The sequence below is a fragment of the Emys orbicularis genome, chromosome 23 (genome assembly GCF_028017835.1).
Source record: "Emys orbicularis isolate rEmyOrb1 chromosome 23, rEmyOrb1.hap1, whole genome shotgun sequence".
Taxonomy (NCBI): Eukaryota; Metazoa; Chordata; order Testudines; family Emydidae; genus Emys; species Emys orbicularis.
In genome coordinates this window covers 11,591,594-11,619,052 of record NC_088705.1, presented here as the reverse complement: position 1 = coordinate 11,619,052, position 27,459 = coordinate 11,591,594, and the positions used below count along the sequence as shown (strand labels likewise).

At 54.6% G+C, this 27,459-nt stretch overlaps 1 protein-coding gene across 1 annotated transcript; it reads right to left on the bottom strand.

The window, feature by feature from the left end:
• Positions 1-2,736: 2,736 nt before the first annotated feature.
• SESN2 (sestrin 2) lies at positions 2,737-27,459 on the bottom strand. Its single transcript, XM_065421910.1, has 10 exons — positions 27,019-27,459; positions 14,469-14,534; positions 11,420-11,617; positions 10,306-10,488; positions 9,610-9,822; positions 8,271-8,421; positions 7,654-7,772; positions 7,086-7,276; positions 6,496-6,640; positions 2,737-5,898 (listed from the first exon to the last, which is right to left on the bottom strand). Exons 1-10 carry the CDS (start codon positions 27,106-27,108, stop codon positions 5,812-5,814), a joined length of 1,443 nt encoding a protein of 480 aa, XP_065277982.1. The 5' UTR covers positions 27,109-27,459; the 3' UTR covers positions 2,737-5,811.

Genomic DNA, 27,459 nt, shown 5'->3' with positions numbered 1-27,459 from the left:
ATAAACAAGCAGTCCCGTCCCCACCCAGCTGGCCGGCCGGCTCGGGGAACTGGCTCAGAGCCCTGTCACAGTCCCAGGCGCTTCAGCTAGCTCAGCATGGCCCCACCCATGGGTCCGGCTCAGCGGAGCCTACGCTGAGGTCACAGCTCCGTGGTTAGCCCCACCACCCTGCAATGCTGCTGCCCTGGTCGTCCCCAGCGACCCTCACACCGGAGCTGAGCAGCGGGATGAAGGGTCCCTCGCGCTGACAGGGCCGGGGTCTCACAGGGGACAATGCAGGGGGAGGGGGAGTCCCAGCAAGTTGGAGGGGATGCCGTAGCAAAGTCCTGAGTCTCAGAGCTCAGGAGTGGAGTGGGGCAGGAACCAGCTTTCCCATCCCCCACAACGTTCCCATTCTCCATGAGGAGGAAACCGAGACCCTTCGACTGTGTGTGGAGAGAGAACAGCCCGGAGCCCCGTGGTCAGGGTAGAGTAGCTGCTCTGGGGTCCTGCTCTCTCCCCTCTACCAGAAACTCCATCCTAACACAAGTTTTGTCCAGACAAACCCTTTCCCATGGAAAGTTTTGGTCTCAACTTGTCAGAAATCCCTGACCAAAACCCCAGTCCCGCTCAGTTCACGTGACTAGAAGCTGGGGGTGATGCTTGTCCCTAGGAGCCAGGTTTTACCTGGTTGCAATTAAGCCAGGTCATTAGGCTGAAGTCTTTATTGACAGAGGCAGCGTGGTCTAGCAGGCAGAGAACCACCCCGGGACTCCGGAGACCTGGATTTGTTCCCGGCTCTGCCAGCGACGGATTGTATGACCATAGGCAAGTCACTTCACCTGCCTCCATTTCCCCACCCACCCTTTGGCTGTTTAGATTGTGATCACGTTGGGGCAGCCCCTGCGTATTCTGTGCGCATCCAGCACCGGGCACCCTGGGTCCCGCTCGCAGCTAGGGTCTCTAACTGTTACCGGGAGGCCAATGATATTTAATAAACCTCCCTGATGACAGGCACCGTCCCAAGCTCTGGGGCCCTGACCGTGCATTTAAAAACCACAGCACCAACACGGATCCCAGACACAAAACCATCTGAGACCCCAGCACTGCCAGACCGTCTCCCCCACCCAGCTGATCCTCAGTCACATAATACGGCAGCTTGGGACCCCTCCCCACAGCCCTACCCCGTGGCAGCTCAGACCAACAGGCTTTGCAGCATACCTGGAAAGTCAAAAGACTCCAAGCTTTTGGGGGTGGGGTGGGGTGGTGGAAGAGAAGTATCCGCATCTCGGAGACGCTCCAGCATATTCCACCTCCCTAACTTCCTCTTGCAGTTCCAAATTAGCTTCTTCACGTCCCATCCCGCCTGGCGCCGCTGTGCCCCGTTCATTAGTGGCCACGTTTCGCCCCGGCCTTTGCGGAGGGGAAGAGGGTGCTGCATGGGTCCTGAAGGCCCCCCACCCTCAGAGGGGCTGGAGTCACACAACAGCCTGCAGGGGGCGATGGGGTCAGGCCCAGCATTCAGCCCTGCTCTTATCAGCGGCTGGCAGCTGAGCCCTTGCACACAGCCGCGGGCACGCTGCTCACTGCCGATAAAAGCTGTTATCCTAAAGATGCTGGCAAAGTCCCGGTCAGCAAATGGCCCCTCAGCCCAGGAGCTGCAGGAATCAGCGCCTCCCTCAGCGGCAGGCAAGTCTCAGCAGCTTGGTTCTTTAAGCCCGTTCCCTAATGCCAAGCCTTTGCCACCCTCCACAGATACCCACTTCCTTACGCAGTGGGTTGAAGGGGATTGGCACAGATCTTGCCCTCACCAGGAGGGACGCTCTGAGAAGGGGATGCTGCTCTAGCCGGAGCCCCTCCCAACCCCGGGCAGTGCTGGGAGCACAGCCTGACCTGTTACGAGGCAAGTTGGCTTTTTGGGGGCTTGTGAATCTTGCAACCATGAGGAGAAGTCCCATTTTCTGCCCCATCGCCGTACCTCCTTGATGAACGTCGCATCCTTACCCCGTACAAAGACCACATGCTTAACAGAGTTGGTCTCTTTCGCTCTGTGGGGCCTTGGGCAGATCCCACTCAACTCAGACGGCTTGAGGCGTGGGAGTGGGGGCTTATTCGCTTTTGATCAGATGTATGGCAGTGCCGCCCGGTCCCTCCTGCCCCAGATGAGCGCACAGGCACATGCACATTTCAAATTTGGCTCCTGCAAATGGGTTATGCCCAGGACTTCGAAAGCTGCTGTGACTGACCACTCAGGCCAGTGATGGAGACAAAATTCAAAAGGCAGTAGGAACCGGAGTGAAACAAACTCACTTAAAATTCCCATGAACACTCCTGTCTTGTTAGGCGGTGGGCTCTTTAGGGCAGGAGCTGTGCCTCAGTACAATAGGTCCCGATCCTGCTTTCAGCTGCCACAGCGCTACTAATCATGGAATCGCTTTTGCTTTGCTCAGCTGAAGTTTGTGATGGCGGACACGCAGCCGTCTGCAGAGGGCTGGCACGTGGCTGACGCACATCCCCTGCGCTTGGGACGCGACGGACCCGAGAGCTCAGCTCCAGTTTTAGGTACCTACACAAGCGGCCAGATTTTCCAGCGTGCACTGAACAAGGGTCACGTGGAGCAGAGGCCTAGTGGGGGCTCTCTGCCCTGGGGGGGAGTTTCACTCTCCAGGAAGGCAGAGCAGACCCATTGCTCTAGCTAGTTTCAGACGCAGGCGTGTGATTCGAAGCAGAACACCCGGGGAAGGAAATTAACAGGCATTTGGAAAAAAAAAAAGTCAACTTTATTTCTCATCAAAACAGAATTGGCAACAAAGTCACAACAATCAGCATTTTCACCCCCACTTGGGAGGAAACCCATCCAAAAACAATAACTTACACAGAATGACGGCTCTGCGACCGGTCCTTCACCACAGCGACAGGCGGGGCTGTCAGTTCCACACACTAGACATTCCAGGGAAAGCAAGAGTGGGAAGGAGGGAACGGCTGCCGACCGGCAAAGCTCAGACACTGGGCATTTCACAGTGACCTGCACAAGTGTGAAATGCTGTGGCACATCTGGATAAAGCTACAGACATCTGCTTCACCCCTCCCCCCGCCCCTCCAAAGTCTCACACACTGCAGTCTCCCATCCCTCCCTACCGGCATACGGGGACTGGCCAACTTCACGAACACAAACGGATACTGCTGTCCAGAGCTTACTCTGTGCAAGCCTACCAGCAGGGCAAGAGCATGTCACCTCACACACGGGCGTGGGAAAGAGAAGCCAGCTTGAAGGAGCAGGGGCAGCCCATCTCAAACAGCGCTAACCGTCTTGATTTCACAGCGCATCAGCTGTCAGAATGTGCAGTGCTACAGTGGGGGAAGAGAGGTCCCACGCTTGTGAAAAGGGATTGCCTCTAGCCGGAGAAAAGGAGACACCCACAACACTCTGCATTGCAAGAGCAAGGAGAAGGAGAAGAGAGAGAGAGAGAGTGTGTGTGTGTGTGTGTGTGAGAACATAAAATAAAAAATACACATATAGCCCAGTCTGTTTGTACACAAACCTTGCTTTACAATGGAGTGTATATATTATACACATACGTATTACACGCGTGCATTGTACCCCAAGGGTGCGTGTACATAGTCCTTGCTTTACAACACAACACACGCAATATCCTGCATCGTGTAACGCTTTCCAAAAAAAAGGAACGTGACCAGAGAAGATCTGCCCCCGGGCAGAAAACGTGGGTCGTAAGTTTCAATTGCTCTATGCCTGGTTCTAAGTGGACATCACCCCAGAAGCATTTGCCCTCTTTGCAGTCTCTCTTACAGCAGCCGGCAAGTCAGGCTGATTTCATTTGTGTTTCTAGCTAATTGAAATATTGACAGCAATTAAGAAAGACCCTGAGAATCCCCACCCAGTTTGACTCCTGCAATGAATGGCTGGTTCTGGTGTGGAGTCCACAGTGGAGCTGCTCACAGCCCTCCTGGGTGGACTCAAGAGGCAAATGGTCCCTCTGTCTTTGGCAAGAGGAGGGAAACTCACCCATGTGCAGAGGTTCTAGCATTAGGCCGATGCACCACTTACGTCCCGCTTCAGAACAGAGGGCGGTAAGCGGGACATAGGCCTCGCTGAGGGTGAATTTACCCTCAGGGCCTCTCGACCTACCAAGAACAGACATGGGACACTGCGCATAACAGACCCAAAACGACGGGCACAAAGAAAAAGGCCTCGTTCAGAAAGCGTCACACGGTGTATGCTCCCCACCTCCAGCACACACCGCCTGCATCCTAGGACCTCAGAGCAAGGGCTATTTCGGAGACAAGACTTTTCAGCAGCAGAGAGGACGGGGTGCCTGACATGGGAGGAACGTAGGTAACGCGGGGGCTGAAACGCGGGACACTTGAGAGAGGGGACGGAGGTGGGTGGGGCGAGCGGATGAGGCTGGTTTCAGGACGAAGCCAGATACAAGTAGCAAGAGGTGAAGAGAGCAGCCTCCAAGTTTGCTTCACAGTTTCGAACCTCCGTGCGTGGCTAGGGCGGCCTGGTGCCAGGAGCGGGAGGGACACACGTTCTGGGGAGGTTTCACCGTTTAGCTCTCTGCACACACGGCACAGACCCCCCCACGCTGCGCTGATCAGAGGAAGGGGAGCCAGAGTTGCACACGCCATGGACCATGAGGGCACAGGATATGTGCAAGACAAACGCGCCCAGGTTGCTGCAGCCTGCCACCCCCAGGCAAGACCTGCTTCTACTGGGCACTTCCAAGCCCTGAACTGGAGACCCCTGTCAGCAGTGCAGGGGATCACGTCCACAGGGGCTCTCCCCCAGGCCCTGACAGCAGGAGCTTCCGGCCCAAACTCTACTGCCCGGGCAGAGAGGCTCACACCCAGTGCACGGCCCGACCAGGGCGTGTCTGCAGGGCTGAGCACTGCGGAAGGGGCTGTGGGCTTCAGGTTACCCTACCCGGACAAGCACCTGCCCACCCTTTGAGGCAGGGGCTGTGCAGAACAGCCCCACAGACAGGGGCATTCCACCCGTGCCCCGATCTCCCTCCATCCCCAGCCCAAAGGCATTCAGTGGAGCAGAGCTCTGGAGAGCAGGAGCAGGGGGCACTCAGCCAAGAAGAAACGTAGTGTGGTGGCCGTGGCAGCAGCATGGGGCTGGGGGAATTTGTGCCCTTGGTCCTCCTCACCGGACCCCGTGGGAGATGGCCAGTGCCCGGCGGGACGGCTCTCAGCCTTACAGCAACACACGCGGAGAGGCCACGCTGGGCCATGGGGGCAGGGAGAAGAGACACGCACGTTCGTGGGAGCCGGGTAAGCCCGCCGGCAGAGCGCCCTTTGGTACGAGGCAAGGCCCTTCCCTTCCCCTCAGCAGCCCCAGGCCCGGCATCTCAGTTCTCTGCTGTCCATTGCACTAGTCACCAGCCTCAGGATGGGCCTGTGTGGCACAGAGGGGGCAGCAGCCAGCGAGGGAGGGAGGGAGCTCAGTCTGATTTCGTTACACGCTAACACTATAAAGGCACGTCCACTTCAAGGCAGCGGCAAGAGTCCTGCTGTGGAGTCTGGCCGTGGAGTCCGGCGGCCTGGCTGACAGGCCCCAGGATGGCTCCTGCCGGGCAGCATCCACGGGAACACTGGGCATGGCGGAGGCGGTTCTTCGTTACACGGGGAAGGGGCTGAGCAGTTCGGTGTCTAACGGCCCCAGGGAAAGTGGGGGGAGGAGCCCCTCGGGCCCATCGCTCCAGGGGGCCCAGAGTATTTCCCGACGGATCCCAAACCCACGTCGGTGAAGTCAGGCTCCCCCGCAGCGCGGCGCGTCCCTGGCAGGGCGTGGGGAGCGCAGCCCCGTCAGGTCATGTAGCGGGTGATAGCTCTCAGCGCGTACAGCAGGGCCGCCTGCATCCGGGCCTCCAACAGGAGCAGGTTCACGTGCACCTGGAATGGAAGGAGAGGGCGCTCAGGAGGAGACGTGCAGCGACAGCACGGCCTGCCGCCTCCCGTTCCTGCCAGGAGCGCGAGGGGAAGTCGGGATCCGTCAGGGCCCGGGGAGAGCCTAGGACAGCAAACGGATGGAGGATCCCCTCTCCCCACAGCGTAGGGCTACACAATGGGTTCTCCCCGCACACCTTCCCCCAAAGCCGCAGGCAGCAGCCACTGGGTCAGGCTGGGCAGAGGGATCACTGCCAGGATCTGGGGAGATTTTCCAGCAGGGACACCCCCCCCATGCCAGTGCCACAGCAGTGAGGGTAGGATGAGCACAGGGGCCTGGGCCAGTGCTAGCCCACTGGGGGCTCCAAGCAGGAATAGTTTCAGGGTCCCCCCACCGACTAATAATTAACAGGGGGCCCCCACTGAGCTGCTTGGGGCTCTAGCAATTGCTGAGTGCTGGCCCTGCCTGGGACCAGCGTGGCTGTGACAAGCTGCTGTGCTTTGCTCAGTCGCTCCCCTCGTTAAGTGAGGAGACCACCTCAGTGCCTGGCCCTGCTCCTGGCGTCAGGGCTGCCCCCACGCCGGGGCGGCGAGGGGACGCACCTTCTCGGAGTGCTTGAAGTGTCTCCAGAAGTGGGTGTACATCCGCCTGGTGGCTTTCTCTGGGTAGCAGGCCACGGTTTTGATGTAGACTTTCAAGCTGCGCTCCAGCAGCTGGTTCACCTCCCCGTAGTCGTAGTCGTCGTATCTAGAAGGGGAGGGGAGAATCCACATGACCCTGAGAGGAGACCAGGGCCACAGGGTCTCAGCCCAGCTCCTCTTCCCTTCCTTCCCTCCCCCTCCGGCAGCCCTGGCGCCTGAACTCCCCTCCCCATCACAACGGGTCTGCGTCCCAACCGCAGGGATAGGGCCTAGGAGCGAGATGACCCCAGCAGGCCATCCACACACAACTGTGCCCAGAGTAACTGGACCAAGACCACCAGCTTACTGCAGATGGGCAGGGCTTTGGTCACGGCTGCCCATTGGCTGGATTCGAACCAGGCCCCAAAGCCTGTTCCCAGGGACCCTCCGATAATAGCTCAGCTGGAGTATCTAGACGACAGGCCTGGGGCAACTAAGGAAAGAGGGGAGGGGAGAAGTGGGTGTGTCTGAGGGCACGCGCTCATGGGCTCAGCAGGTCCCCTGTTACCTACCTGATGCCGAAGACGCAGTGAATGTAATTCCAGATGGCCCTACGGAGCATGGTGGTGTCCACCCCGCTGTGCATGGCAATGGTGTTGTAGGTCAGGTTATAGACGACCTGGAACTTCTCGTCCAGCAGCTGCCCCATGTCAGGGTACAGGCGGTTAATCAGCGAGTAGCCGTGGTCTTCCCAGGTGTAATCCTGCCAGGAGAAGGATGCTGGGACAGAGGCTCCAAAACCCTGACGGGAGCCAAGGGCCTGGCCCAGTACCCCATCCACAGGAGTGGGAGTCTCTCCGTGGGCTTGGGGTCGGGCCTCCAGAGAAAACAGGAGCTTGGGGCATAGGACACAGCTCCCCGGAAAGGGACCGGCTGGTGATGGCTAACACAGGGCCAGGCCCACAGACCGTTGCCAGCCCCAAGTATGGCCCCACAGCCCTCAATGGGATCAGAGGTCCCTCAGACTGTCCTGCTGCTCCTGCCCCACTCTGACTTTGCACACATGTCTGGCTCCACGTCTCTCCCCTCCCCGCGGCCGCCGGGCAGCTGTATCAGGGGAGCGCAGCCCACAGGAGGTACCTGAGCCCGGAAGGTGGGTGGGGCCTGCTCTCCTTTCCTAGTGAAATCCTTGTATCCAAACTCTGGATCCTCCACGAAGCACAGGACGTTGGGAGGCAGAGCATGCTCAGCAATGTCGACTGGATGGAAGACAAAAGCCCACAGGGACGTTAGCGCCTATCGCTGCCCCACGGCAAAGAGCCACCCAAGAAACCCCAGAGCCACCTCCCACGTTACTCCTCAGCTTTGAGTCACCGGCACAATCCTCTGCAGAGCAAACCTGCTGCCGTGATCTGCCCTAATGCGAGGTGCAATTAATGCACACCGCACTGTTCACCCATTACCCGTGCGATAATTACATCCGACAGCAGGAATCCGTGACAGCCCTTCCCCGCTCAGGGAGCGGAGCCAGCGTGGAGGGAGCTGCTGGCAGTCCCCCCAGGGACGATTCCTCCCCCCTCTCCCGACAGCATCTGAGCATCATGCAGCAGCACCATGGCAGAGAGGCCTTGTCCTTCCTACCCCCCCAAGATAAGCCAGTGACAGGCTATGGCCCATGCAGAAGAGCCACCGAGTGCCTTTTGACCTGGCTGGGACGTGTGCCTCTGCCTCTCGCCCGCCCCATCCTCCCTCCTCACCCGAAGGGGCCACAAGCAAGCTCTCCGTCTTCTCCAGCTCGAAGCGGGTTTCCATCTCCTCCTGTGTGACCCCCTCCTCCTCCAGCTGGCACTCCTGAAGCAGCTTCATCCTCGCCATCAGCACCTCCACCTCTTGCATGGCATCTTTGCCCTGGGCACGGTGAGAGAGCGAGCAGGCAGGGTCAGCATCAACGGTAGTTGAGAGAGGGATGCAGCCAACTTCATTCCAAGAACAAAACACCCCCTTTATCGTGGTGCAGAGAGGAGCCCTTGGAGGGACCACATGCCTGTTATCCAGAGCAATCGGCTGCTGGCAATGGGACGTTTTCTGGGGCTTCGTTCATCCCTATGGTGTGATGCCAAGCTGGCACTGTGCCCAACACTATTCAGGTATGACCCGGGGCCCTGTACCTCTATCTACTGTGGGCTAGATTCTGTGCTACACCCCTAAGGAGACACTGCAGAGATGGCGCAGCCCAAGGGAAGGGGCAAGTCACCTTTACTCCTCCCAGATTTGACTCCAGGGCCTGGTGCAGCCGCCAGTGTCACTTAGAGCAGCCTCAGGGCTGCTCTAATGTATGGTTTGCCTCCCCATGCTGCCTATGGGTTGCTGAACCACCCTGAATAGCTGCAATGCAAAAGGTTCCAGCCACTTCATCTTCTCACTAAGCCCCACTCCCAATCCACCCCTCCACTGGGGTCTGTGAGGAGGCACGGTGGATGGCAGCCCTTGGATGCTTCTCTCTGGGGCTGTAACAGAGGCCATAAAGAAGCCACATCCTCAGAGCAGGCACTGCAGCTGGGTGAGAGCCAGCTTGGGCGTTAGCCTGCTGCAATCTCAGCAGGAATGGGGGCGCACCTGCTCTCCTGGGGTTTGGTTGGGGAAGGGTTTGCAGGGCTGCAGATTTAACCCCCTCCCCGGAAGTCGTTCGCACCAGGCTCCGGAACTAACTGCCGTGACCAGCACATGGAAAGCCTGGTAGCTGACTGGCCGAGCTCCTAACCCATCCACCCCATGACGGGACCACCAGGCAGCACCAGGAAACCCTTCCAGATTTTTCATGTCATAACAGCCTGGACCAGTCCCACTGTTTCAGTGGCCTGGAGACAATGAACAGTGTGTTACCGAATGGAAGAACCCAGAGCAATTCCCAGGATGTCAAGCTCCAGGCCGGCGTGCTGAGATCAGGGAGGGGTGGGAGGAGAGAAGACAGACCCCTTCCCTAACCCCTAGCGTTCAGCAACCTCCATCCCAACTCTTCCACGGCGGGGTGGGTGGCTCTACCGGACACCGGCTACGCATGGACAGGAGGGACGCTCGAGAGCCCCCCCGACTTACGCTGGAGCCGCTCACTCCGTCCTCGGAGGCTGGGCTGCTGTCGCAGCTGCGTGGCGAAGGCGGCTGGAAGGCATGCCCCCCCTCCTGGTCGGTCTCCAGGTTGATGCCACAGCCGAACACGAAGGAGGCGAGCGAGTGGTAGTGTGTGAGGAGCACCAGGGCCTGGATGAGCTCTGCCAGGGACCAGCTGTTCTCGCCCGTCTTCAGGAGGGCCTGAAACGCGCACATACATTCCCCGGTCAGCTCTTCCCCAGAGGGGACGCATGAGGCGAGTATATCCCCCTCCCCCAACAGACCCAGTGCGGGGCAGATAGAGGGGAGCAGGGCACAGACCACTGCAGATCCTCAGCCCCCGTGTGCCCCATGCCTGTGTCAGCACCTCTGGTCGCAGAATCACAAAGGGGAGGAGAAAGGAGGGCAACGGGAAGGGCCTTCAGAAGGGTGGTGGCCCCCCCCATTCCTCCCCACAAGCCAGGAAACACAGCTGCTCGCTCAGCTGAAGGAGAGCCCAGAGCCATAGGCCCCCCTCCCCCACTGCTCTGCATCCTTCAGTTCAGGGCGGTGCATCCCAGGTACGAGCACGACACCAAGCTGCCTTTTCCCCTCTTCACTGCTGGGCCACAGAAGAGGGAAAAGCCGCCCCTCAGGTTGCTTATTGCTGGGCATACACCACAGCTCCCCTCCCTGGGCACTCACCTCTATGTGCTCCTTGGTGATGAGCCAGGGCCGGTGAGCCAGGAGCTTGTTGATTTCGTTGAGGTTCCTCAGTTTCTGGGGGGCACAGTGCAGGCCTTGGAGCCAGCCCGGGTTCCCGCCCACCTTCAGGAACTCCGCCACGTGGAAGCCAACCAGGTAGGAACACTGGTGCCTGGCCGCTGCCTGGGGGTGAGGGCAGAGGAGACAGCGACTATGGTAAGGACCTTTGAGATGGGAGAGAGCACATCACCTAGCCGGTTCTCCCCCGACCCAGGTCAGCCCAGGGCATTTCCCTTCTGCACAGTCTCCAGGGCCGCGTGTCCCCAAGCCTGGGATGTGGGATGGATTGGGGGTCACGGACAGACCTCAGTTGTTCTCCAGCTTCTCAGCTGTCTTTTTAATGAGAGGAAAGGTTGGTCTCTAGCTGGTCTGCTTTAGAAAACCTTCCAAACGTGATCCAAGTGTAACTGATCCGGGGGCATCTGCCGAGAGCCTGAAAGGACAGCGCTGAGGTACGAACTGCCCCGTTCTTTTCACTGGGTGCCAACTCGGATGCCCACACTACTTTGCACGCCAACACCGTTAATGATGGGAGTGCTCAAAGCAGGGCAGATCAGATTAGGAAGATCCCCACCAGTGTTGTCCTGAGCAAGGGCTGCTCCTCAAGGGCTAGCCAGGGGCTGGGGTGGGTAGGTGTATCTGTTACCATGGAGAGGCCTTTAGCAACAGGACGGGGCTGCAGGGAGAATGGAATTTGTTTTCCTGAGGGCGGGCTCAGCTTTCAGGGATTTGGGAACGACGCACGAGTGCTTTGGCCAGTGGAGTCTTTACATGGACTTAAGCCAGGGCAGTTCTGATGCTTCCCCTGGTCTCTTTCCCCACCCCCAGGAGACCCCAGCCGGGGCCTGATCGATCTCACTCTTAGCAAGTTGTTCCTGATATGCAGCCCCAGATTTACCACTGCTCAGTTCTACCCCCCTGCTCCCAATTCCACGCCCTAAAGCACTATGAACTGTTTTCCTACAGGCATTCAGATACTCACCCGTTCCCAACCCTCCCCACGGCACCCTGGCCCACAGGACCCAAGCGCCTGCCTCCCACAAGAGGCGCTTACCATGATGGCGATGTAGTGGCGCTTGTGGTAAGGCAGGGGCCCATCCAGGCGCAGCAGCAGGTACTGTGTCTTCCAGAAGCTGGCCAGGTACTCCGGGTGCAGCCCCATCACCATGGTGATGTTATCCACCCTCCCAGCAGAGACGAAGGCCTCAATGAAGAGCTGCCGCTGGGCCCTCTCCGTGCCCTCCTGCAGGATCTGCGGGGAGAGAGAGAGAGACGCTGAGAATGCAGCTGCCCCAGGAGGCTCCCATCCCCATTTATCGTGGGACACAATGGGGGTCAGGCAGGCAACTGCCCCGACCCAAGTGCTAACAGCACAAGCTTCCCAGCTAACCATCCAGGCCCGTCCCCAGAGGTCACCGCTTGCATCAGGGTCATTTCAACACACCGATTGCCCCCTAACCCTCCAGCCGCCCCACAGCCGGCAGGGGCAGGAGTTCGGGAGGTCTGGGCTACAGGGAACAATGGCTTTGTTTTGGGGCTTTTCAGTAACAAGCCTGGAGAACAATGCTCTGCACACAGTAATACCACTTAGCTCTTAGAGAGCGCTAGGGATTACACAGGCAGCTCCTTTTATCTACAGGCCTAGAGGCACGTTACAGTCATCAGGCCACAAAGCCCCCCAGGAGGTCAGGACCAGTCACCCCCATATTAGACAAGAGGGTAAGCTACGTGCCTAGAGTCCTGCCGAGTCAGCCGTGGCAGTGCTGGGAAGAGACCCTATAAAGCCGGGAGGAACGAATACCCTTTTATTGCAAGCTCCCTGGGGCACGGACTCTCTTGGTAGGTTTGTACCGCACCTAGTGCAACGAGGGCCTGGTCCAGGGCCGTGGTTTCTAGGTTCAATACAAACATTGACTAATTATAGCCAAAGGCAGCATAGGCCGAGGGCAGAGCCAGGCCCCGGGAACTGCCGAGCTCAGACACCCACGCTGTGCGCCCTGGAGCAAGCCAGTTGCCCAGCTCGCCTCTCTGCAGTCCCCGGCGTAGCGAACGCCCTGCAGAGCCCGTCTCATCTTCCTAGGGCTGTCAGCACTGGCTGCACTCGATCGTTAACAGCGCGATTGCCCCACCTCTCCGGGCTCCCCAGGGCTTTGGGGAGGAACCAATAGAAACCCAGCTCGAGAAGGGCTCGATCTGTTTCCTGCAGCAGGCCTGGCGCCCCGCCAGCTGATGCAACAGATCTGTTTGTTCAAGCTACCCTCCGCATGCCGTCTCCTCCCCCGCCACTCCCCCCAGCACACGGCCCGCCGGGTTACAACAACAAGAGAGCCCTGATAAGGAGTGGTGAGTGCCCAGCTCTGCACCCTGACGTCAGTGGTAGAAGAAACTGTCCGTGCAGCCAGCCCGGGAACACAGCGATACGGCTGCTGGCCAGGCCTGCTGGGAGGTGCCAGTGTTGGATCAGGAGGAGGTGGCTACCTGCCCAGAGGGCATCGGAACCAGAGCAATTCTCAGTCTCATAGCAGGGCGATTAGGAGTTGTTTAATCACCGTCCTTGGGCCCCCGCCCCGGGCTAGAAAGGCGGATGATGCAATCGGATGGGCACGAACAGGCTGGGCTGCAATTAGCTCATTGTTTGTGAGCAGTGCGGTGAAGGTCGCTGGACAAATCAAGCAATGATGACAGCAGAATGATACGGAAAGCCCCTGTCTTGCTGCACGGCGCCAAGGGAAGCAAGCGGCCAGCTCTTCCGAAGGGCCCGCGAGCACACCCAGGGGCCAGGCAACCCCCTTTGCCTACAGCAGTAGCTCTCAACCAGGGACCCAGGGCCCCGTAGGGGGTCTCGAGCAGGTTTCAGGGGGGCCTCCAAGCAGGGCCAGCATTAGACTCGCTGGGGCCTAGGGCAGAAAGCCAAAGCCCCACCACATGGGGCTGAAGCCCGGGTCCCTGAGCCTCCCCACCTGAAGCCTGAGCAATGGAGCTTTGTGGGGGGCCCTGTGGAATGGGGCCCTGGGCAATTGCCCTGCTTGCTACCCCCTAACACCAGCCCTGGCTTTTATATGCAGAAAACCAGCTGTTGTGGCACAGCTGGGCCGTGGAGTTTTTAGAACATATTGGGCGGGGCTCAGAAAGAAAGAGGTTGAGAATCCCTGGCCTAGAGGATATAGACAAGCCCCCCCACTCCCCAACTGGGCACAGAGTCACCTGACTGGAGCGATGCCTCGCTGCGCCTGCCATCTGGGGATCAAGGGACACAGCCCTGTTTCTACACAAGGCTCAGAGGAGCAGTGAATGCAGGAGGAGGCCGCGAGAGAAATCCGGGTCACAACTCAGACCCCTGCCCAGCCACTAGACTGTGCTGTTTCCCCTGGACATTTCTGACCAACATCCCCCCCTCCTGTGGCCTCCCCACATGGGGGGTGGGGGAGAGAAGAAATCTTTCTTCCCTGGCACAGGAGCCTAGGCAGGTCTCCATCTTTTTGGAGAAGCCCCGTGCAGCCTGCTGAGAGCCAGAGGCCACGGAGGCCAGCACTCTTCCGCTCCGAGCACACAGCCAGACCTCTATCCCCAGGCAGGTGGCAAGCAAGAACCTCTCCCTCCCGGCCTGCCCAGGGTTTGCTGTCACAAGGGGCCCTCTTGTGCCACGCACCGGGGCTGCGCCTTGCTGCTTCCTCACCACCCCTACCCGACTCTCACCATCCCACGTGCTGGAGCAACTCGCTCATGAGCGCGACAGGCCATGGTGGGACGGGTGGGCAGAAAGCAAACGAAGGGGAATCTTATACCACCTCCCCGCAACAGCTCCCATTCCAATCTATGGGGCAGCCAGATATTCCCACCGGCACTGATCCACAAGGACACACTCCTTCCCAACCCTCTTCCATGCTGCTCAGCTGGTTGGGGTGCCCAGGAGGATCAAACAGAGATCCTTCCCCAAGCACTAAGTAGTCAGACAGTTCGCTACCACCATAGCTCTCCCACCCTGGCAAACAGGGGCTGGAAATCAGACCCCCAGCCTCCCCTGCGGCCCCAGCCCTAAAGAGTGGGGAACACATCTGCCCCCAGGAGCCTCAGAGAGAAATCAATTTGCCCCCGTATCCTACCTCCTCCACGGGGATGAAGGAACTCGGGCCTCTTCCCAGCTGCTGGGGGATTTTTATTCCTCTGTCCTAGGAAAGAAAAAAAAAAAAGGAATCGACTTTAAGATATTGCCCAGCGTGGCGCTGAAAGAAATCAGGGCCGTCCCAATCCTGCCAGGGTGAGAGCTGCTTGCCTTCTCTCCAGAGGAGGGACAAATCAGAGCTGGTGTCACGCCTCCCTCCAGGTGAAGGCAGTGGGACAGGAAGGGGTGACTCATGCAGTTACCTCATCAGACAAGTCCCCAAAGTAGCCAGGTATCCGGAGCTGCTCTGTCTGTCGCTCTCCTCCAAACAAGCCTGCAGCAATTCCTCAAGTGGGTTTACATCAGGCACACCTCCATATGAGCCAGCCGCCCCAGCAGAGGTGCTGCGACTTACCAGCCACCCGCCCACATGATGCCTCTGGCCAGGAGGCGGAAGATAACCTTTTAAATGTGACAGAATTGCTTCAAGGGATATCCCCTAGCAGGGTTGGGGCGTCTAACGGGCACTTGTGCTGTCTGATGAAATAGCATGGCTCGGTTACATAGAAATAGGGTGACCAGAGAGCAAGTGTGAAAAATCGGGACGGGGGTGGGGGGTAATAGGAGCCCATATAAGAAAAAGACCCAAAAATCGGGACTGTCCCTATACAATCAGGACATCTGGTCACCCTACATAGAAAGCTTTGCTTCACACAGCTAGTCTGACATCAGGACAGTGAGCTGGAGGGTTGTTTTTTTTTAAAGCTGTGTTTAAACCCCCCTCCCCCGATTTTCAGATACACAAAAGGGAATGTAAAGGTGGAAGGGCCAGTTCAGCTGGGGGCTGGAGATTTAGTGCCAAGATATGGAACCCATGTGTACGCAAATGAAAAGAGCAGAATGGCATTACAAGATGCCCTTTGCTCACTTGAGTTGTCCAGTGGTTTTAATTATTTATGCGGTGTTGGGTCTTGCGTTACCTGGAGCACCCTGCGGAGGGTGGGGGGAGGGAAATCAAGGCACTGAGACATGATAGCATAGACAGCTTTAACACAGGTTCAAACGCACCCACAGAACTGCTCATGTCTGGGCTGGCAACGGGTGGCACTGCGACCTGGCCCGCGGGGTCAGAACACCACTCAGGTTTGGCACCTGCCATTGATGGCGAAACTCGCCAGGCCCAGATCCCGCCATCAATCTTTGCCGACGAGCGGGGAGAACACACGTATGTTGCTTGTGAATTACGTGGGCCGGGGCTGAGGGAAGCGTGTCTCACTCAGCGAGAGTGAGGGTGGTTTAAGTTGTTTGGAAGAGGGTTTGGGTGTGAGCACCAAATGCACACGAATATAGATTCCCCATCCAAATGTGCTAGGAGCCCTCGATGTAACAAGGAAAACACCAGAAAATGAATCCCCCCAAACATAACCAAAGAACAGTTAGAGTGAAACAGCCAACAACCGCAAGCCAGGCAATGCAGAAGCCCAAATTCCCCACCCTAATGCCCTGAAGGTCACCCTGGGGCCATACTCTGAGGCTATAGGGCCCTCACAGACAATCCCCAGGCAGCTAGCTTTGAATGGTGCTTATGCCCAAATAAATCTGTTAGTCTTTAAGGTGCCACCAGACTCCTTGTTGTTTTGGGGGATGCTTTAGGTATTCAAGAACCACAGGGTGTGAATGCTTTTGCAGGGGGAGGAGAAAGGGGGAGGGTGGGATGCATAGCTGCAGAGGGCACTGGTATATTCCAAACAAATGCTTCTCCTCAGTCCCTAAAGCTGCTTTTCAGGAGGGGATCCCTCCAGGTAAATGCTCCGGGGACTGCCGCCTTTGCCCTCCAGGGGTGTGTGTGGGAGGGGTAGGTGTTTGAGAGCAGGATCAGGATGGGCCATTCAGCGCCTAGTGGCTGCATTCCACTGCCTCAGTGGCATTACTGGAGTGACACTCACTCCACAAGGTCCCAAACTGTACACAGACATCACCTCTCAAATGCAGCCACTTCTGGGGTGGAGGACAGTACGCCACACAGAGCACGGGGAAGAAAGGGAGACAAACAAGCCTTGAGCAAACACTCTTGGGCAAAGCCCTTCAACTTTTGCAATGATCTTTAAGCCCCGATTTCAAGTGGACAGAAACTCAGGTTCAGGTCTCTTCCCTCACACAGTCAACTGCACTGTACCCAATTGTTTCTTTTGAAGGGCAAAGACCCCGAGATCTGAAACTGCGGCTCAAGGCTCTCTACCAAGGGGAACACATCCCGGGCACATAGGGGGACTGTCCCCACCTTGTTGCACAGAGCCGTTCCAAAGGCTTGGTGCACTCGCTCCAGAATTAAGCCACAAACTTCTCCATTTGGTGTAAAGCTCCACCCGGTTGCAGCCACTTGTGCCCCTGGGTTGAACCCACGGTGACAGCCGGCCAGCTGCGGTTGGGAGGGGATTTAAAATGTAAAAGACAGTTTTCTGAAGCTGGAGGAGAGCGAGGGCACTGGGAAAGGGCGAGGGAGAAGCAAAGACCTAGAGATGTGGAGGAGGAGGGCTCATTTAAAGCTGCCTCACTCGTAACACGCTGACTAACTCTCTGCTCTATGGTACTTTTGTTCCCATGCTTCTCTCTTTTGTATTTCACTCAGTTCAGCCGGTGAAACTAGACTTGCTCATTTCGCTTTCACACAAGAGCATCTTATTCGTGTACCAATTTTCAAAACCTAGGGGGAAACGCATTGCTTGGATCACAACAGCGCCTGGAGGTATCAGCCAAAAATCAGAGCTCCAGACCAGGTGAGGGGTAGCCCCTACCCCAAAGTGCTCACAGTCTAAGAGGATGGAGGAAAGGGGGTATTACCTGCATGAGATGGGGAGTATTTTACAGGTGGGGAACTGATCAGTGAAGAGACCGTCCACAAACTCTGGATTCCCAGAGCCTTAACCAACAGAGAAATATTTTTCTTTAAACCCAAACTTTGACTGAGTTCCCTGAGGAGGGAACCGCCTTGTACCAGGAGACGGCATAGCACTTAGCAAGGAACTGATCTGCTCCATGGTAAAGTCACCCCAAATTCCTACCGCCCCATGTTGCCTTTGGAACCACAGCTTCAAATCTCTATCTTCAGCCTCTAAAAGGTAAAACTGCTTTAAGGCCAGGGCATAAAAACAAACACATCAGAAATCATAGAAATGTTGGGCTGGAGGAGTCCATCCCCTCGCGCTGATGCAGGGCCAAGGATCGATCAGGTGCTTGGCCAACCTGTCCTGAAGGACGGGGATTCCACAATCTCCCTAGGTAACCTGCTCCAGCGCTGAACTATCCGTATAGCAGAGCATGATCGGCAGACGACACGCTCAGTGGAGAACAGGCACAAAGGATCATAGAATTAGAAGGGACCACAGGGGCCAAATCAGGTCATATCAACACACGGAACATGGCCCCCCACCCTCCAAACAGTTCAACTGCACATGGGCCACGCACATGACGTTTCCTACTTGTTAAGACCATTTGAGAGCGACACACCCAGGCCTAGCTAGAAGTGGGACAGGACAGAATCAAAGGGTTCATGAGCTTCCACCTCCAGACACAGGCAGACTGCTAGCGGACACTGCACAGGATGGGACCCAAGCCAAGCCCTGGCCGAGAGACACATGCCAGGTGCTTTTGCAGGCTAACCTTTGCCCTCCCTCACAAGTAACAGCTCAGAGGGACTCAGGGCAGTTTCCCAGTGAAGTCCAATGACAAGAGCAGGCATAGAGCATCTAGAGGAGGAAGCAGACAGGCGGGGCCAAGAGGGAACTAGCCCACATTGTGACACCTAACTGAACCAGGTTGCTGGTTTTCACCAGACATTCAAGTCAGCCAATCACACCAGGCTGTCACCCCAGCCTACCCGGGTTACTAAAGTTCATGGTGATGTTACCTGCTGCGGGCAGCAATCTTGCCTAGCAGACTCTAGGATTAAAAACCAAGACTGGAGAACCTGCATTAGCCAAGGGTATGGGCTGGAGGGGTAAAGGGCCACGTCACACAGGGACTTGGGATAGCTAGAGCCAGCTTTAAAAGAGACCCGCAAAAGTGTAGGGGAAGGTGGAAGAGAGGGGAACTGGACTGGTTTGCTTTTTTCCTTTATAGTGGACACACTGCAAGAGAAAAGAAATCCTGCTAATTTTTTCCCAAATTGGAAATTCACCTCTCGTCTACCCTCGAGGTTCTATGGGACCAGAGAACTCATGGAGTTCCCCAGCTTTCAGTCCCTTGTGACGTGGGAGCAGAAGATAAGATTTTATTCAAAAATGATTAAAATGTGAGGAGAGGGCATAGGTAAGTGGGAACCCCCACCACTGGGTAACTCCAATGCCCAGGGAACATTTGGGAAAAAGGCTGTCTGGTAAAGATTCAACATCCCTGCCCATTCTCTAAAGGGGACAGTTCACAAAACTCCTCTCCTAACACACACGCACACACGCCTGCAGCAACACTGGCCAACTCTGATATTTCTACGGCAAACTGCACACAGAAAAAAACATTAGTCACAGACCACCCCAGTCAGGCTCCTTTAGACAAAGCGAGCAGAACGAAGCAAGGGTGTAAACACACCCTGGGCAATAAACCCCATTACTGCAAATGCCAATCAGCAAGAGTCTCTCCTGCCCTCCACCGAAGTGCAAAGGGTTGCTCCCAAGCACAGCTTGGCCAGCTTTGTGTTTATTTCTAGAGGAAGCACAGGTTCTCATGAAGGGCTTGAATCTGTTTGGGAGGCAGACTGCGTGTCCCAAGAGGGCTCTGCCACAGTCCTGCTGGGTGCCCTTGGGCAAGTCACTTCACTGTTGTGCCTCAGTTTCCCCATCTTTAAAGTGGGGATGATGACACTGACCTTTGTAAAGCACTTCAAGATTGACTGATGAAAAGCACTACTGAAGAGCTACGTGTGATTATTATCCAGCCCTTCATGTTTATCATTCAACCATGTATTGCTGTCAATTTACATTTCTTTCCATGTAGTCACCCAATTTCTGCTGAAGTTCATTACACTCAGTTCCTCCAGCTCATCTGTAAGCTCACTCACCGTTCTTCACACCTTTCAGAACTCCTTTACTTTTCTTACACCATTTCCTCCAAGGGAGGGGCTGATACTGGGGATTTTTGCACTGGTGTAGCTGTAACAGCATAAGCCACCCCAGTATAAGTCACACCAGTCTAGCCCAACCTGGGCAGTTACACCGGTGCAAAAGTCCCAGTGCAAACAAGTCCTTAAGTTATCCCTTCTTTCCCTTTGCCTGAATTCAGCAAAGTACATAATCCCATGCAGAACTTTGAACAGGTTAATAGACCTGTTGATTTCCATGGACTGCTTCGGGATTTAAAGTTAAGTGCATGCTCAAGTGCTTCACTGAAACTAAGGCCTTAGTTCCGATCTGCCCCACATCCTCAAACAGATCATGCTTATAAACTGTAACTGGCTGAAGTACTCTACCCATATCTCCTCTCCAATCATCTGGTCTCAGGAGGAACCTATTATATCCATTTCTCATATCTAACCCCTCAATACCTCTTCTGATCTTTTGTTGATCAATAGCTACGTACCGCAGTGATAGGCGCATTAGATATTTCTAATGGACAGATGTCCTCGACAGACTAGTTCTTTTAAAGAACAAAAAAACCTCTGTCCACTTTGGTCATGGAAACCAATCCTGGTAGCAACAAGCAGGTGCAAGGTGGTTGTAGTTCGCATAGTTCTGATCCAACGTGGCCAGTATGACTGAATAGTTCTGGGAGATTAGAACATAAGAACGGCCAGACTGGGTCAGATCAAAGGTCCATCTAGACCAGTATGCTGTCTTCTGACAGTGGCCAATGCCAGGTGCCCCAGGGAGAATGAACAGAACAGGGAATCATCGAGTGATCCATCCCGTCGCCCATTCCCAGCTTCTGGCAAACAGTGGCTAGGGACACCGTCCCTGCCCATCCTGGCTAATAGGCTTATCCTGGCTTATGATCCTGAGACTTTTTTTTTATTATTCTAACTGATGCAATGGGCACATAGGGAAACAGATGCCACTTAGTGATCTCTGCCAATCCTGGTTCTTCAAGAATCCAAGGAGGCCAGGTTTACACCAGTCCATTCCAGGGTATGGGTTGCCACATGCCCAAGGAGGAGTCTGGCAGGAGCTCATGTTTGCAGCAAAGCAAGAGTGCCAATCAAATTACAGCACTTCCTTGACAAACAGGAAGTTACATGGTCGGGCTGGCATGTCTCACTCTCCTCGCAGGAAGGAATGTTGGCAGTTTTCTGAAGGCCTGGAGCACCACTAGTTGCACATCAGCAGCTGGAGACAGACAAGTTAAGAAGGGCAATGGGGGAAGAGGGGTGATCAGTGTCTCTATGGTCCAAAGGACAACTGGGCTAGTCAGAGGCAACCAAAGGGAGTTAGTGAGGCCTCCAAATCCCACTGAATTCCAGGGGAGTTGGGCACCTGATCCCCGAGGTTCCCATGGAAAATCCCAGCAAAAACAGAAACACACAGCAAGCTCCTGCCCTTCCCAGCACGATCCCCAAAACCAACTCACTCAGGCAAAAAGAGAAGGGGAAAGAGCAAAGGACACCCTGAGGAAGTATTAATCCCCGCTGTAGTCACCCAAGAGCCCAGCAGAGACGCTCTGTGCACCCCCTTTCCCCTGCCCAGAGCCCAGGAGCAATCCGCTCTGGATGTATTCCTCAGCCGTAGGTCAAAAGCCTTTATATACAGTGAGATCTGCTCCAGTGACCCCACCTCCAAGAAGCATCCCACTAAATACACTTTGGCATCACCCATTGATGACCAACCTGTCCTAGGCAGCTAATTTTTCCTTTGCCGCTTAAGACCCCATCTTCCAAAATCACCTTTACTATATTCCCAGCTCCCTCCTGTGGCCCAGCCAGCCAGACTACCCAATGCGCCATCTCCTCCGCCACACCCCCCTTCGCAGACCCCCAATTCAGTCCTGACACTTCCATTCAGCAGCAGTTCCCCTCTGGGCTGCCTGTCCCTTCTTCCTTCCCTATTTACAAGGCTGCCTCTGCACCTGGCTGCTGTGTGTTACAAACAAACAAGCAGGTTTCCTGTGATGCAATTCACCCTGCATGTTTCACCCCAGGAGGTGTTGACACCCAGTCAGAGGTGCCAGATGGCTCTTCCAAAGGAGAACATTCTGATAGCATGAAACAAAATACCTTGAAGAACCAATGGGTAATCCGCTGTACTTATTTTAGCTACTCTCCACCAGTGATGTCAGCACAATTCTCTTCTACCTTCCCCCCTTTACTAGTCACCTGTAATGTTGCATTGTAGTCATTGTTCAGACATGCTGAGCATGGAGATTTGTTTGTTTCACTGCAGATCTTGTGTTTATTAATAATTTGGTGCATTATGGTTCCCTTTGGCCAGTTAATGCTCACACCACCCTCAAATGCATTACCCCTGTTCAACAAAAAGGGAAGCTGAGGCATGGCGCCACCTTCCTGATTCGCCTGAGGCCACAAGAACCGCTTATGCCAGGTCTCTTGATTTCCAGAGGCCTGTGCTTTAACGACTTGGGGGCACAGATGAGTTCCATCCTCCACTGAAAGTTCTGGCATTGGCTGCTCCTGGAGACAGGACACCCAGCAAACAAGCGCTAATGGTCTGACTGGGGGTGGGAACTCTGGTGCCACCTGGTGAACTGTGGGGTGTCTGCCCTGCCAAAGCTTAGCGAGGTCCTGGCAAGGAGCATGCCTGAGAAGGACACCAAAAGATTAAGCAAACAGAATTACTGCCTGTACCAGAAAACCAGTTTATCATCTATGGTCGGTTTATACAAAAAAGGATCCCAACACGTTTCAAAGCCAACTACCATCTATACGGGCAAATGAACAGCATCCCGATGGAAACTGGAGAGGAGGGAGCAGCGATAGGAAAGTCAGGGCTAATCTACACTAGAAATGCTACATCCACGCAGCTGCTGTAGCACATGTGGTGAAGACACTCTGCTGACAGGAGGGAGCTCTCCCGTTGGCATAATAAATCCACCTCCACGAGCTATGTTAGTGGGTGAGCTCTCCCATCCAAACCGGTGCTTAGGTGGGTGTAACTTATGTCTCTCAGGGGGGAGCTTATTCACACCCCTGAGCGATGCAAGTTATACTGAAGTCAGTGGTAGACCTGGCCTCAGACATAGTGATGAATTGGATGGAACATTAGACAATCTCTTGACACTTTTTGTGAAGGGGTGAGGAAGTGTCCTTGCTGTGGTTATTGCACTCCGCCTCCCTAAAAATTCCCCACTTGCCATTTCAACTGGTTACAGTATTCTTCAGTTGTAGGCCTGAACCACTACCTAACATCAGTGTGCACGCAGCTGCGTTCCAACCCAGAGCTGGCTGCATCTCCATGGTGGGTGAAGTGAAACCCTACAGATCCTGTACCCACTACGCCAGCATATTTGGGCAGCCTAGTTCCTGTCCATGAATCTCAATGCGCTTCTCAAAATGAAAGGTTCTCTAAAAGTGCAGATCATTGTATTGGGACTAAAGAATTTCATGATGGCTTCACCGTATTTGAGGAAGCACAGAACTCAATCCCTCATACGCTTAACAGTTGAGATGAAAGGGCATCTCTTTTGGGTGAGCAGTACATGGCCTAAGACAGACAGCTAAGGAGCTCTGATCCCAGCCTGCAGAGATCAGCGTCACACTAACAGTTTCACTGCGTCTCATTCATTGCTACGTATTCATTATTTAAACATTCCTATACAGCTTTTCCTATCTTGCGTCCTCACGTCATGTGGGATATTTTTTTGATGTAGGTTCTTCATTGCTGCCCAGTGGTTTCCAGCGGCATTCCCTTTCTAGGATCAACACTCTACTTATTACTTAAAAGCTACAGTGTATTAATTTGGGGACAAAACGCCACAGCTTCTGAGTGGGAGCCCCAATTCCTCTATGTCTGGAGTAGAGCTGATTGGGGTGGGGCGGGGGGGAGGGGGAAATGCAAAAATATTCAGAGGAAAGTGTCCCTATTTTTTATAAAATAGTATTTTTCCCCCCATTTAAATTGTCAACATTCTGAAATTTGAAAGATTTCAGCCCGTCATGTATTTGGTTGAAAGACCGAGAAAACGTGGCAAGGTTTTTGCTGAAGCTTTGGAATTCCCACAGTTTTGAACGGCTCTAGTGTTGGTGCACTGGCCTTCAGGCGAGGAAGATGCTAGCCTCTAGAGGAGAAGGGATGTGATGGGCCACCCATGGGACTGGCAGATTCAGAGTTGCATTAGTATTGTTAAGATGAAGCATCCTCTAGTAATTAAACCACATGCCTGAACATACAGACTCCTGGGTTCCATTCCTGCCTCTGTCACCAGCTTGCTCTGCAGTCTTGGGGGAAATCAGGATAGCCCCAGTTCCTCTGATTCCCCCCACCATCCTCATCTGCAGAAAAGGGCAATACCTTGCAGGGATGTATGTGAGAAGAATCAGTGGTTCTCAAACCTCTATGTTGGTGACCACTTTCACACAGCAAGCCTATGAGTGCGACCCCCCCCTTATAAATTAAAAAACACATTTTTTATATTTAACACCATTATAAATGCTGGAGGTGAAGTGGGGCTTGGGGGTGGAGGCTGACAGCTCACGACCCCCCACATAATACCCTCTGTGACCCCCTGAGGGGTCATGACACCCAGTTTGAGAACCCCTCTGTAGTGTAGTTGTAGCCTTGTGGGTTCCAAGATATTAGAGAGACCAGCTGGGTGAGAGAATCTCTTTTATAGGACCAACTACTGTTGGTGAGAGCTTTCAAGCCATACAGCTTCTTCAGGTCTGGGAAAGGTATTCCAAGTGTCACAGCTAAATGCAAGATGGAACAGATTGTTTAGTGTAAGTAGTTAACACATATTCCAAGGAACCATTCATGGTAAACTCTGGATTTATGGCTTATTACAACAATCTGTAACCCACTAACCCTCCTCTTTTCTCCTATGACTGCAGAGGTGTTAATGGACCGCTCTAAATTGAATGGTCCCTTACAATATGTGCAAACTACTTCTGCTAAACAATCTGTTCCATCTTGCATTTAGCTGTGATACTGACCAGACCTGAAGAAGAGCTCTGTATAAGCTTGAAAGCTGGTCTCTCTCACCCACAGAAGTTGGTCCAGTAAAAGATATTATCTCACCCACCTTGTCTCTCTCATAAAGCTCATGCTCTGTTAGTCTATAAGGTGCCACAGGACTCTTTGCCGCTTGTCTCTCTGGTGTTTCTAAAGCACTTTGCAACCCCTGACCCCACCCCCTTTTCCATTAATGTCCCCTCTCTCTTCACTTTTCTTCCCACTTAGCTCATCCCCTCTTACCTAACCTACCTTAAAAACAAAACCCATGGAATTAACATACAATTTGCTGCCATGACATTGTTCGCTCTGCTTGTGTGTCTACCTCTTCCCTCACCCTGGGTCTGTCTAGTATATTTACACTGGAAATGCTTCCGGAGAAGGACTGTCTGCGACTCTGTACAGCGCCTAGCACAATGGCTGATCCTTAGGCACTGCGCAATTAACATGATTAATAATAAAATCTTAGAAGCACCAAATACAGAGCACTTCAGGCTCTGACACGGTGACTGCTCCTCTATACTCCCACTCCCAAGTCCCAAACCCATTTGTGGACTAGCACCAAATTCCAAGCTCCTCCATAAATGAAAATCTATTTTGAATACTCCCTAGCAGAGGTCAGGGAAGAGAAAGCTTGTATTCTTGCCCACCCCCATCCAGGTCTACATGAGACAAACGTTTTCTGCACAATGAAGTTCTGTTCACAAGAGGATTCAGTTCTGCCATCTTCAAAAACAAGCACAGTGCCTGAAAATAACCAAGGTCTCTATGTAACTACTGGACCTTACTAGTGAGACAAGAATGATAAAAGCCGTGTGCCAAGAATCACTGGACTAGCACTTGGGAAACTTGGATATTGTGCCATCTATTCCCTGCTCTGGCACCAACCTGCTGTCCAGCTTTGGTTAAACCTCTACCCCTTTCTAGGTCTGTTTCCCCTCCCAGCTTCTGTCATCTTTTTAGGCTATTATTCCTGCACGCAGAGCTTGTCTCAAACTACTGAGCCCCCAAGGTGCCCAGATGGGGCCAAACAAACAGTTAAGAGTGCATGGAAACCAAGTAGAGAAACTGCACAGGGCCCATCAACCCGTTCTATTCTATTTGCCCTTCTTATCTGCACCTGCCTCTTCCCCATGTAACAAAAGATTATTTTAATGTACTTCTCTCCTCAGACAACTGAGAGCTGGTCCCCCCCTTTTCATCCACCCGAAGTTTCTCAGGGCCCTCAAATCCAACCCCGCCCCCTCCTCAAGAAAGCTTTTAGTTACTGTATTGTCCTCAGCACCCCGCAAGGCACAAGCCACATTTTAACTTCTTGGGAGCACTTCCAAACAGGCGGTCCCCACCGCCTTAGCAAAAGGGTGCGAAGTGCATGTGGAGGGCTCTGCCTGCATGCACTTGGGCCCACTGAATGTGGACACTGAAGATGGCAGCTGTGCCTTAAGATCGTAAAATTCCCTGCCCAAGAGCCAAGTGGGTAAATATTATGAAAGGGCCATTTGGAACCCAAGGAGGTGGAGAATCCCGATTTAGAATGTAGCCATTTAGAGTCAAAGGAGGTTTCTGTAACCCAGGGGAGCAGACTCATCTCCTTCACATCTCTGAAGGAGGGAAAAAGATGGGGGGGGGGGGGGGAAGATCCTTTTCTTAAACTGGAGTTAAGGCTGGAGGCTAAAGAAAATCTTAACGAGCCCTGCCAGGCTTTTCAAAGTGACTCAGATGTATTAAAGCCAGGACATTCAAAACAATACAAATAAAATAATAAAACATGGAACTGGGGTCGGGAAAATTCCTTTGGGAAGGGAAGGTATAGGTAGTTAGTTGCTTTTTAATTCTGCTTCTACTCTCAGAAGTCAGGAAGAGTGATTCTTAAAAGTGGTCTCAATCCCCCTGATCTGTTGCCACATTGGCTAACCACCCACTCTCCGCCCCTCCTACGTGAGACTTCTTGGTTAGCCCCTTTGGGGCATGTCTGTACTTGCGCCCTCTTCGCCAAACAGCAAGTCAAATGGAAACTTTGATTTGCCTCCAAAGAACGAGAGAAGTCGAGAGAGAGACACAGACCTCAGCTCGCTACACATGCAAGACACTGCAAAGCTGTTTGTCCATCGGATCTAGGATTCATCACGGCAGGTAGTGCGCTCATATTCGTCACTGGTATGGCAACCTCACGCCCCTCTTGCATCCCCAGTCCACTAGCTGATGCAACTGGGGTAAAACGTACTATACCATATCAGAATTGTTACTGAATCCCTTACGCAACCAGGCTGGATCTGGAGCGCCCCCCTCCCCAAATCATGAAGACTGGAAAAGTAAACAGCTCCTAAGTTACAGCTCAGGGCAGCAGAAGAGAGAAGGACACTGGAAAATGATCGCGAAGGCCCTCCCCCGCTCCCGGGGGGGGAAAAAAAAGAAAAAACGGGGTATTCCCCCTTCCGTTACCTCTTTATTCCTCAAATCACCACATTGCTCGCAGGGTAAATAGCCCTTGATGCCCGTGCAGCCGCAGCAATCGGAGCCTGCAACAATCATGGTGCTGTTTGGGGTGGCGGCACTCGGCGGGGTGGGGGGAGACGGGCTGCGCTCGGGGCTCGGTCCGCGGCTCTGGTTATCTGTCCGGAGGGTGAAGGTGCATAGCGGATCGGGCAGCCCGCGGAGGCGTCAGTTTCACGGCAGCAGCAGCAGCGGGTCAGTGTCCCGGGGTTCTATGGTCGAACGTCCGAACGCTGCCGGGTTCTGGAACGTCCGGGCGCATCAGCGTTCTAGAGCGCCCCGGGGCTCAGCAACCCGACCAGCCCAGCAGAACCCGCTGGAGCGCACGTAGTGCTGACCCGCGGCTCAGGCGCGCGCCCCCAGCTGCTCTCTCATAAAGCTATAGGCGGG

Excerpts from the sequence above, each read along its gene's own strand:
- SESN2 (XM_065421910.1), bottom strand. The coding sequence starts at position 27,108 with ATGATTGTTGCAGGCTCCGATTGCTGCGGCTGCACGGGCATCAAGGGC. Across the intron at positions 11,618-14,468 it reads CCTTCATCCCCGTGGAGGAG|ATCCTGCAGGAGGGCACGGA; the intron begins GTAGGATACGGG and ends CTCTCCCCGCAG. Across the intron at positions 7,773-8,270 it reads CTTGCTTGTGGCCCCTTCGG|TCGACATTGCTGAGCATGCT; the intron begins GTGAGGAGGGAG and ends TCTTCCATCCAG.